General features: G+C 29.8%; 1 protein-coding gene across 1 annotated transcript; it reads left to right on the top strand.

The window, feature by feature from the left end:
• Positions 1–7,184: 7,184 nt before the first annotated feature.
• LOC108853400 (uncharacterized) lies at positions 7,185–7,685 on the top strand. Its single transcript, XM_018626815.2, has one exon. The coding sequence runs from the start codon at positions 7,185–7,187 to the stop codon at positions 7,683–7,685; it is 501 nt and encodes a 166-aa protein (XP_018482317.2).
• The last annotated feature ends 4,516 nt before the right edge of the window (positions 7,686–12,201 follow it).

The raw sequence follows: 12,201 nt of genomic DNA on the forward strand, positions 1-12,201 counted from the left end.
CAAATACAAAGAAACCCTATAAACCAGTGTTTTGACATCCGATCCGGACATTAAACCGGACGATTTACCGGATCTCTGGATTATTGCATCAACCGTGGGTGAACCGCGGTTTAGTAAATGAATTAGTTTTATTATATAATAATATATTAGCTATGAAAATAAATATATAAAAACTAAAGTTAATATTTTAAATGTTTTCAAACATAAAGTAATAGTTTAGATATGTATCTATTTTATGTTTAATTTTTTTTGAAAATACTTAACTTTAGTTTGCATTTTTTTGTATTTTTATTTGACTTACAAAATATTAAGAAATAGTTTAAAGTATTTAAAAAAATATGTAACATAAGAATTATGAAATCTAAAAAAAATCAAGACATAAAATTCATAATAAATTAAACTTTCAATCCAAAATTAAAACATCATTGCAATAAATTGTCAATATCAAAAATAAACTAACACCTAATCACAATTAACAGCAAAACACATTAAATGGAGTTGAGAAAAAAAATTAATTATTAAAAGGAAAATGCCACATGGCATTTTTCCCCCCAAGAAGATAAAAAACTCAACTTTATAGTATAGATGTGGTTAAACTGTGAAAAGCACGCTCACCCTCATCCAAAACCTCTCAAATCGATTGATTTCTAATTCAAGTTAGTTTCAATTCGAGTTTGACACCATAATCTCCTCTAACCTCTTTTATTCTCCAAACTTTGTTCCCTTTTTCTTCTTTGCTTTGATTTTCTTTATATCTCCTCGAAGTGGTTCCATTTCGTGAAAAAGAATGAAGAAAACTAGACAATTTTAAACGAATTTCTGATTTTGGAATTAGTTTAGTGTTATGGTTTCTGATTCTTATTCTTTGCTTTGATTGCAGTGATAATGATTCAGTCAAGGTTAATTACGCTGTAGAAGCGTAATGCAAAAGAAAGCTAAATATAATCTATCTAGAGGATTTGTAAGGAATTTTTCCTTTAAAGTTTAACTAAGGGTCTAACTGGTGACCATTAGAGGAATACTAGAAGTAGGGGAAAAATGTAGAGGAATAAATTTATAGGAATAGAAAGGAATATTATTCATCATCAATTATAGCAAGGAACAAATTTGTTCTATATTCCTCTAGAATAAAAGGAATGACAAGGAATGAAAAAGAAAACTATTCCTTATAAATGGTAAAAACAATTAGGAATAGCAAGGAATGCACTATTCTCTTCCATTCCTTGGTCACCAGTTAGACCCTAAATGTTTAATTAAACACTAACATCGTCTTCACTTCTGCTAAACACTACTAATTATTTTAATTTCTTTTGGGAATTTTCGTTACAGTAAGAAAAAAACCATGTCAAGTGAGGGGAAAGGTAAATCTCTCTCTCTCTCTCTCTCATCTCTCTCTCTCTTCTCTCTCTCCTCTCTTCTCTCTCTCTCTCTCTCTCTCTCTCTTCTCTCTCTCTCTCTCTCTCTCCTCTCTCTCTCTTCTCTCTCTCTCTCTCTCTCTTCTCTCTCTCTCTCTCTCTCCTCTCTCTCTCTCTCTTCTCTCTCTCTCTCTCTCTTCTCTCTCTCTCTCTCTCTCTCTCATCTCTCTCTCTCTCTCTCTCCTCTCTCTCTCTCCTCTCTCTCTCTCTCTCTCTCTCTCTCTCTCTCTCTCTCCTTGATCCTGAGCCATCGTGACTGGCCGCAGTTCCTCGCTTTGCTGGATCATAGAGCCGCTAGTCCGTCCTTGCTTTCACCAACCCACTATTGGATCGCGAATCCTCTTGGTCACGGTTCGCTTTTTTGTTGTTGTGTGTCGCTATTCGATTTGTTCTTTAGATTGGTGTTTCAGATCTACAATCCAGATGATATGGTTCTTGAAAACTAGCTTTTTCTCTTGATTAGAATTGGTTAGTTAGTTGTTAGGTTGCTAAATCATAATGATTGCTAGATTGTTGAATTCATTTCGATTGTTGCATAAGAATACTTATATTGTTTAAATACATAATTGAATGATTGTGTTGATGCCATGGATTGATAGATGGAATGATTGTTGATATTATTGTGATAATGAATTGAATGGGTGAGATTGTAGATGAGTTAAACAAGTAGGTTGTTAGTTGTGTTATGAGGCAGTTAATGAGAATGGATGTTATTGAGCAAGAGACTATGTGCTTGATTATGACTGGTGAGGGTCCGAAGAGTTAGTAGAGATGTGATGTCGAGTCTGGGAATTAGTGAATATGATAACCATGGACAACGACTGGCTGATCTTGAAGAGACATATGTGGGTATTCACAGTGGAGTATCGACAGATGCCCTAAGTCCGCCGGGTGGGGGCTTGATTGTACATTATCTCGAACTTTAGAATGTCATGATGATGTGATATCATGAGTGTGTGGTGATGTTATTAATCTAATGTTGTAAGGTGATGAAAGTATTGTGATTGATTTGTTGTTGAAATATTGTGTGCTGCTAGTCTGTCCTCGTTCTGCTTGAGTCATCTAGCGGCTCATGTGGAGAGGCTGGTTTAGAAGGTATCTCACCAAGCAATCTATTTTCTCATCTCTTCTTTTCCATTTCCCTCGTGCAGGAGTGTAAGTATAAGTAATGGATATGGTTGGATTTGTGGATTTAAACAGGAGGAAACACGTCTGAATATCATGAGACCATTGACAACACGGTGGCTTGCCTTTAGGGGTAGGAATGAGTCCTTAAACATGTGTTATACGTCTTGTCGGGTGAGCGGAGTTTACAATGTCCCATGTAACATTGAACAGCCATGATTACAAAATATGCTGAGCTACATGAAGGTAACTTGATGAGTAATTTTATGCCTTGACGAAGTCCCTGATGCATGTTGTGTCAGAGAGTGTTCTATAAAGAATGCAGAGTGGAGGCGCTACATGAATGCATATGCTAAGATAGATGAAGATACACTTGAGAAGCAAGTTTATGCTTTGGGAGAATGTGATGTAGAGGAGTCATTTTACAATAGATGATGAACTGGAGAATATAAATATGAAGAGCAACTCTATGTCTTTAAGAAGTCTTTGAAGCAGGTTGCGTCAAACAATGTTACATGAAGCACACTGAAGTGAAGGGACGTGTAGATGCAGAGGATAAGTTGGATAAGACTAAACTTGAGAATCAAATTAATGACTTGAAGAAATATAGAAAATAATATTGATGGAGAAATTTATGTCTTGAAAAAAATATAATTCTTAAGGAATTTATATTTATTAATATTGAAGATATCCTTTTTCATATATTCCTTTAAGATCATATGCATAAGATTTTGCAAACATGAGGAAGAATATAACATAGCTGAAGGATCATTGAGAAGCGATAAGGTATTTAATTTAGAGCTGATTGAGTACCGGCCTGGGTTCGATTTCCTTTGGCCATCCGGAGCATTTTAAGTGGTAAGAAAACGCAGATCTTAAAAGCTTCGTGATAATTAGTCCTTGGGTCTAGAAAGTTCTTGGAATCACACCACGATTATCGAAAAAAATTAAAGCTGATTTTATAAAAGAAAAATTAAAGACAAGGTGAATGTTCTTTGGATCGTGATGAGTTAGGAACTGATATATCAGATGATGGAGAGGCATAAGTTTGGGTACCTTAGAAATTCTTTTCATTAGCAATTGTTGTAAAGATAAGAAGTTGTGTAAAAATGATAAAAATATTTTGTAAGAAATTGTATAAGTGATTTCTAATAGAACAATATATGTATTAAATTCTCATTGTATCGTCTTTAGTTATCTTTTCTGCAACGATTTTGTGTTGTATTTTGCACTTTAAAATTCGAAACTAAAACCGATTAGTTTACACATATATTCAATCTCTATTCTTGCCATCATACTAACACCGTTTGGTTAAGAAAATGTATTGTCACCAAAGAAAACGATTACGCTGGCTTATGGCTTTGCTTATATGACCACTACGAGTCTACGATTTGAGATGATAAAAGACCATTAATATAGACTAACGAATACATTACTAACAGTATGGTGTGAGCCTATTACATTATATATATTCACTTTAGATCTCAACCACCCCTATGGAAAACAATTATCTCGATTATTGCATTGTCCGGCGTCTCTCTTTAGGAATTACGTTCACGTTTAAATAACAGCTAGTTTGATCAAATATGGAACCTTTTGATAGTACTAATCATTTAGCAATGTTATGCGTTTATTGGTTCACTTGCAATTGCGATATGACGGTAAAAAAACCATAAAATAACGATTAGAGTTTCCAGTACACAACTACCGTTTTATATATGTGTATGAAATCTAAAACTATAAATAGTAAACATATAAATATTAATAGAATAAATTTGTATGAGATAAAATAAATTGAATTAAGAAATAGAATGTAAAATGAATTCATTTATTTTATCTTCAAATTGCAGTAAAAGATTTTTATTTACATTTTATTTCTTTTTTGTAGAATTAACTAAATGATTATTCCATTTCATGTAACTTAAATGGTATAATATTTAAAATAGTAGAACTATTTATTTTACATTCTTTTATTACATAAAAACAATCCAACAGCAGCATAAATTTTTTTATTGTACCTGAAAATTAATTATTGTGTATGTTTGTGACTGAATCATATGAAGGCAAAATCATGACTTTTATTTTTTGTTCAAAAGTAAGGTTAAACCCGCTCTATGGAGAGATAATATAAAATTACTCAAAATTGTAGTTGAGAATCAACATATAAATTATCGATTATTTTCCCTCTTACTAGTTTGTTTTTGAATTCATTGAGACTTTTAGTTTCTCTTATACATTTTCATTTAAACCTATGGGTCTAGATAATATGAAACAGGAGATAATAGCTTCACTGTAAAAAAAAATTGCTAGATAGTATTATAATCTAATACTAATAATCAATACAATTTAAAAGTTTCATACCTATTTAAAACCTTTTACAAATGAACTGTACCATCCAAACTGATTAGATTTTTTTTAAAAGAGGATATTATTTAAGTTTTCAGACTATAATTAGTGATTTTTTTATTCTATTACCTTTTGTATTTATTTTTATATTGGATTATGCATCTATTAATTAAATATTTATAATTTCTTATTATGAAAAAATATTTTTATTCATTAATTATTTTAGATTTATCTAATATATTTTAGATATATATATATATATATAATGTTTAAAAATACGTAATTTAAATTAAAAGTATAAAATTACAACTATATTAATATAATTAAATTAAAAGTATAAAATTACAACTATATTAATATAGTTATTAATATAATAAAGTTTAAAAAACTTAATTACAATAAGTTGGAAAAGAATACTTTACGATATAAAATGACAAATGATCTTTTATGCCTTTTAGTTTATGTATCTAACTAATTAGAACGAAATTAAAATTTATTATTCATTTATGCATATATATATATATATAAATTTACAATTAAATATTAAATAATATAATATACATATAAATGATGAATCATCACCCAAAAAAGAACCAAGTCCTTATATATAACTATATTTGTATGATGAGTATTATTTCTATAAAATATGTTAAAAAAAGTTTAGTCTGTAGTTTTAAAAAAAAACTTATATATTCCTATAAATTATTTTAATATATCGAAGTTATTAAAATAATAAATAACATTTCATATTCTTTTACATATTTATATGTAAGCTTTCAAAAAATTAACTCACCCGATGTGGAATGATCTGTTAGCCGTGGGCGGGCCTTTACAGATTCATTCAACGAATTTATCTCTAGAGAAGTGTTTAAGAGTCAAGACTGAAAAGTCAGACATTGTTTTTTTTTTCCGGTCAAAAGTCAGACATTGTTTTTTAGCTTGGCTTTTTATACCGCAGTGCTTTTGATTAAGCAAGAAAAGCTCTATCGTGTTATATGTTTTAATGCTAGACTGCCACAAACCTAGACGTTGTTGGCTTGAGATCAAGACAACATTTCTTTATGTGACGAAATGCTAATCTTGAAGCCTAAAGTTTGGAACAATTTAAGATAAAGATTAATATGCTGCTACTTTTCATTTAAATCTTAATATTAATTATTAAGATGCTGCGACTTCACCTCTAAAGCTTAGATCTTTTACCGGTGAAAGTTTCTAATTCTATTACGAAGGCCAATGCAATCATAAAAGCCTCCATTAATGGCCATTGCAGCCCAGAATTAAAGGATTTGGCTACTATGTTTCTGGTCCTTGCATTCTCATTATCAGCTCATTAGCACAGAACACTCATCCACATCGTCATCATCAAGATCTACTTCCTCTTTCTCTCCCCTATAATCATCGTCATCATCAAGATCGCCTATTAGTAACATCGCAGACTACACTCGGGAGATTGGCTAAAAAGGAGGGTTTAGCATGTACGTAGGATTGAAGAGCCATCTCAGATTCTTTCAGAAGAATAGGGACTTTCTTTTATCCTTCTTCTGTTACTACAGTAATTAGAAACTGGATACCATCATCATCATTAGTCAGCATTTTTAGCGAGTTGCAGTGTGAGAAATGTTGTATATCCTCGCCATTTTCTATGACTATCCGAGACTTCCAAGTTATGTAATATGACAGCACAGACTGAACATGCTAGCAAAGCCAATCTTTTTTTTTGCAGAAGGCTCTTAATGTGTCTTATCGAGATTGTTGGATTCAGAGAAACGCTTGAATCATCAAAACGTCACCAATATTTTACCTTTGATTCAACATGTAATCATTCCGGTATTGGCTGGAGTAACTCAATAATAGATGCAGCAGCTGTTTTGGTGATGGTGACACGGTGAAGATGATTCAACGGTGGTGATAGAGTTACTTCCATGGCCACGATCAGGCTATTAAAATTGTAAATGTTTTAATGAGGGAACTAAAAAAATGTTATTTTTACAGATTTTTCATAGATAAGTCTAGATTTTTTTGGCTAAATAATGTTAAGATATATATGTCTAGATTTGTTGCCAAATTTGAACATAGTATATTTTTAAGATATTTTTCTAAAATAACTCTTAGAATTACTTTTTGATGATAATAATCTTGTGTATATATCTTACAATTTTTTTAAAAAAATATTGCTCTCGTCCTTCATCCATCAAATATATGTCTGCATATATATAATAGATATAGCTCTTACAAATTCTAACACATCAAAACTGTAAACAATTTTTTTCAATTTCTACAAAAAAAAAAATTCAAATGATGAACGATGAGCGAAAAGCCGACAAAAAGCAAAGATTGATTCGTAAGGGGAAAAAAGTTCAAGAGCCAGTAAACACAGAGTTAGTCGTGGATATCTCTGAAGGATTCACAAAAGATGAAAGAGACCTTACGCAACCTCACATGGGTCCTGAGTACTTCAGAGTTATGGCATGGATAGACGAAAACGATGAACATGGAACACATGTGGTGAAGTCTTTCCATGGCTTCCATCAATTCAATGAAAGATTAGTGTTTCCTTTAGATTCTTCTTCATACAAATATATTTACATTGAGTTAATGAGAGGACGTTCTATAAGAGATCCTGGAACATCGAACCGTACTGCTGTGATGGGTCGGGCGAAGATTCGGTTGCCTCCTTGGACCAGCCGTGACAAGTTCACCTCTAAGTTCAACCTCGTCCGTTTGAACAGCGATCGATGTGTAGAGATTAAGGGATACCTAAATTTGTCCATGCAATTTCATAGATATCGTGAGCTATAATTATTAGGGTTTTCCTCTTCTTTTTTATTAGTTTTAATCTTTTCTTTTATATTACTTATGTGTTTTGGCTTAATTATTAAGATTTTTTATAGATTGTGCTTGTTTAACTGTCGATTGATAGTTTTAATCTTTTATTTTTTCAGTTGCTTCACAATAAACTTACTTTCTCAAAAACAATTAATTTCAAATAAGCTTTGTTTACGAGTTCACCTCTGTTTCTGAACATGTGTGTTTCTACTTTATATCCATCTGTCCCTATTTCAACTTTTCGCAAGTTGTATGATCAGTCTCAAAGATAATAGAATTGTTATATACCCTCACGAGAGATATGCTGAAACCAGAGACTCCGTTTAGATCGCTTACCACAAATCCCAAATACATAGTACCATCTTATGTATAACTGAAAACTTGAAGAGGAGTTTGCAAAAGTAACGCTGCATAACTGTCTCCATTATCCCGCCTAACGTCAACTCCTCTTCGCAGTGTTGCAGATGCTAGCCTTTGTGTGTCTGATGGGCTCGCCATCGAACTTCATAAAAGACTAGAAAGCTTCTGTCTGGAACCCAAGGTTGTTTTGTCCATCTCGAAAACAGATCTCGGCAGAGCATGATCAATATGCTCGGAAATATCCGAAGGACTCTTTTGCATGCATTTTTCAGAAGATGCATCACCAAAAGTGAAGGATAGATAATGAATCTGTAAAGTGAAGGCCAAGGTTTTAGGAAACAAGTATTGAGAAAGAAAGAGAAGTGTATATAGCTTAGTGGATGTCAGACTGATCAAACTTTAGAGTACGCACCAAGGAACAAGCATATGGAGCATTCACTGGGCACATATCATACTTTCTGGGACAAAAAGTTAAGAACATCAGTTTCTTATGCTCAGCAACTTGGGCTGTATTGCACCGATAGTAACCGGATGCTCATACGCTAAAATGAATTCAGATTTTAGTTACTTTAAAGTATTCGGGAGTTTGGGGTTGAATCAGTTTGTTCTCTTTGTTTCCATTTGAAATAAATAAATACATTTTTGGTTTGATTCATTTTAACAGAATTTCTTTCACACGTAACCTTTGATACGTAGCCTTGAGATCAATACCTAAACCGAACCAGTTTAACACGAAACAATTTGTTTAGGATTTTTCAAAAAAAAAAACAATTTGTTTAGGTTTGTACTCATCAATTCTATGTTCGCTTCAATTTGAAATGTATTTTCTCAACAAATTAGATGGTATGATCAATGAAGTTCTTGCTTAGCCGACTGCAAATAAAAATATTTAACCGATAACGTAGAAATTCATTATATTGACACAGAATAATGAAAAATGAATAAGTTATATACATAGTAAAAACCATAAATTAATATCCGGTAAATGAATAAACACATAATTAATAAATTCAACTAGTCTTGAATTGGAGATATGTAAAACATATCTTAATTCGATAAAATAATAATAATAAAATTTAGATTTTTCATATAAATATATGATCTTTTAAAAATAAAAATTGACTACTATATATATAACTTTTATATAAACATAAACAACTTATTTTCTTTTAAAAAATCATCTTTAGTTTTTTTTCAATATTTTGACGTTTTTATTAAATTACGGATAAAGGACAATTATATTCTATCATCAAATTAAACACGCATTTTGTATATCAAATAATTTAATTAAACAAGTAAAAGAAAACTAATATATAGTATCGTAAACAATTTTTTCCTTCCTTTTAAATAAAAATAATTAAAATAACCCTTACAAATTAATCATTTTAAAAATCAATATACGATCACAGTTTCAATAGATATATAACCAATGTAAGAAAAACTTATACTACAAAAGGAAATAAAATATAATCACTAATTATACTATTTCATTAATTTATAAAATACTATTTTAAAACAAAATTTTAAATTATCATGAGAAAAATTCCTTAAAAATATTTTTGTTACTAAACATAGTTCAACAAAACCTATAATAAGTTATAAAACATAACCAGTAAAACACTAAAGTTTCATTAATATTTCATTCCAGATATAATTATGATCTGAAACAAATATTTTTTTAAACATCATTTTCCTGTTAAAATAGAAAATATTAATTATTATTTATAATATTATTAAACTACATATATAGTATTTTGAAATTGAGATTTAATTATTTTATCAATTTATATTAAATTTTAAATGATTTAGTTTGGAGATAGACTAATTCATTATCATGAAAAGAATCATTTGTGTAAAAGTGTTTTAAAAATTAAATATTCTGGAAATAAATTTCGAATTATTTATTTACATTTTATATTTTTATTATGTCAAATTGAAATATAAATAATAATATATATATTATTATATTTTCTGAATTATTTTTGCTAATTTTGTATTCTCTAAAAATAGAGAATATCAAGGTTACTGTTATTTTAATTCCAACCAAAAATATTTATTAGAAACAAAAATTATGATCTCAGAATTTCTTTTATTATTTGTTTGTCTATAATATTGTTTTTAATTTATAAATATTTTAAAGACTTCATAAAATTAATATAAATTCATATAAATAGTTTTTATTATAATTTTCCGCCCATATGGCGGACCAACTCTAGTACAACATATTATTAGCTTAAAAGCATTTTAAATCTTTTTGTGCACCTAAAAAGAAAATCTTTAAAGTCTTCCACACTCCTCCCCCACCCCAATAAATACAACATGGCAAGCGACTAAAAAGAACCAACGATGGAGAAAAATAATAACACTGTCATGCTATATAAGAGTCGCTGGCAACTAACGCTGCTCTTTCATCCATTTTAATGGTTGCCGTAGAAACAGAAAACAGCGACTTTATTACTGTCACCGGCGGCAATTGTTCCGTGTATGAGTTGAGTCGCAACATTTTCAAAAGAGCTATTTTTAATGAGTAGCTGACATGGCTTTTGGTATTTTATTTTTGATTGCACATTATTGTCGCCACGTATAATGAACGAACAAAGTTATGTTATTTGCCGAACATATAGTACTACTCCCTCCGCTCGTTTCGACTTGACGTTCTAGTGCATTTTCTTTGCGTTAATATATTTGACCTTCACATAATTCTATGCAAAAAATGAGGAAATGTGACTTTTTCTACCTTTGTACTTAATAATCTTTAGTGATAACACAACGATATAAAGTCAAGTTAATATTAACTACAAATGAAAAAGTTAGAATCTATTATATTAAAACAGAAGTGATGACTTCTCATTCATGTGTGATATTTAAAAAAATAGACCCTTACTAAAAACTCATTGAATCAAAACATATCATTAGAGACAAACATGTTATGCGGTTGACCAAAAGAATATTCTTTCCTAAACGACTGGTTTGAATTTAATTAAGATATTAACAACCTATATAACTAAATCTGAACATATTAACGGAGCCCTATTATTATGTGATATCAAAGTTTTCTTATTAGTATTTAGATAAATCATACATAATAAAACTCATTTACGTCCAGATATATAACCAAATGGTACAGTTAAAGTGAACATATAATACATTTAAAAATCAATTGCATTATGTAAATATTCTAATATTTAATAACTAGATGATGATCCGCACATTTGCGCTAATATATATCCAACTAATTCAAAATTTAAAATAATTTTTAATTTAATCTAATTTATTTATTAGTTTCAAATTTAAAATAATTAATATATTTAAGTATACAAATCTGCTTCGAATATACTTGGACATCCGAAATATTTTGGATCTAAATACCAAAATTTTGAATCCATTTGGATACTAATAATTTTCGGTAAAGTTTAGTACTACTTTCAGATTAGATTTTGTTCGGTTTTTTGGATTCAGATTTTGCCCAATCCTATATTTTTTATTGTAACAATTTTTTTTTTAAAAAGTGATGATGGTTCATATTTATTTTGGGTATGCAACAATTGCATTAATTGGATGTAGAAAATAATATATTATCTAAAATGAATAAATGTAGAAAATATTGCTAAAATAAAACTCGGCTTTGAAGGTCGGCGGATCAAAATTGAGCATAAATTTAATACAAAATAATTTTAAAATATGTTGTTTCATGCATATATTATTTCTTCAATAAATAAGTGAAAATAAAATAAGATAAATATATAATAAGGAGCGACAAATACATGTGACATTTTTAACCTATTGTATTTGAAATAATTACGTAAATATTTAAATATATTATTAACATTAAAAATGTATGGCCTAATAATCTAAAATAAAAATATATATATATAATTGGAAATAAATATCCGCACGGTTGTGCGGGTCAAAATCTAGTAGATATTACAATAAGTTAGTGTTACACAAAAAATAATACATCAAGTTCCGTAATCTATGTGCCAAGCTATAAAACGTCAGGTAATTCCGAATGGAGGGAGTATTATATTTATATCACATCATGTGAGGGGTCAAGGATTACTTAGTGGTCCAATTATCGATTTAGTACAATAGTGTTTTTCCTACTAAAAGTTTTCTCTTGTTTACACAA

This window comes from Raphanus sativus, chromosome 4 (genome assembly GCF_000801105.2).
Source record: "Raphanus sativus cultivar WK10039 chromosome 4, ASM80110v3, whole genome shotgun sequence".
NCBI classification, from domain to species: Eukaryota; Viridiplantae; Streptophyta; class Magnoliopsida; order Brassicales; family Brassicaceae; genus Raphanus; species Raphanus sativus.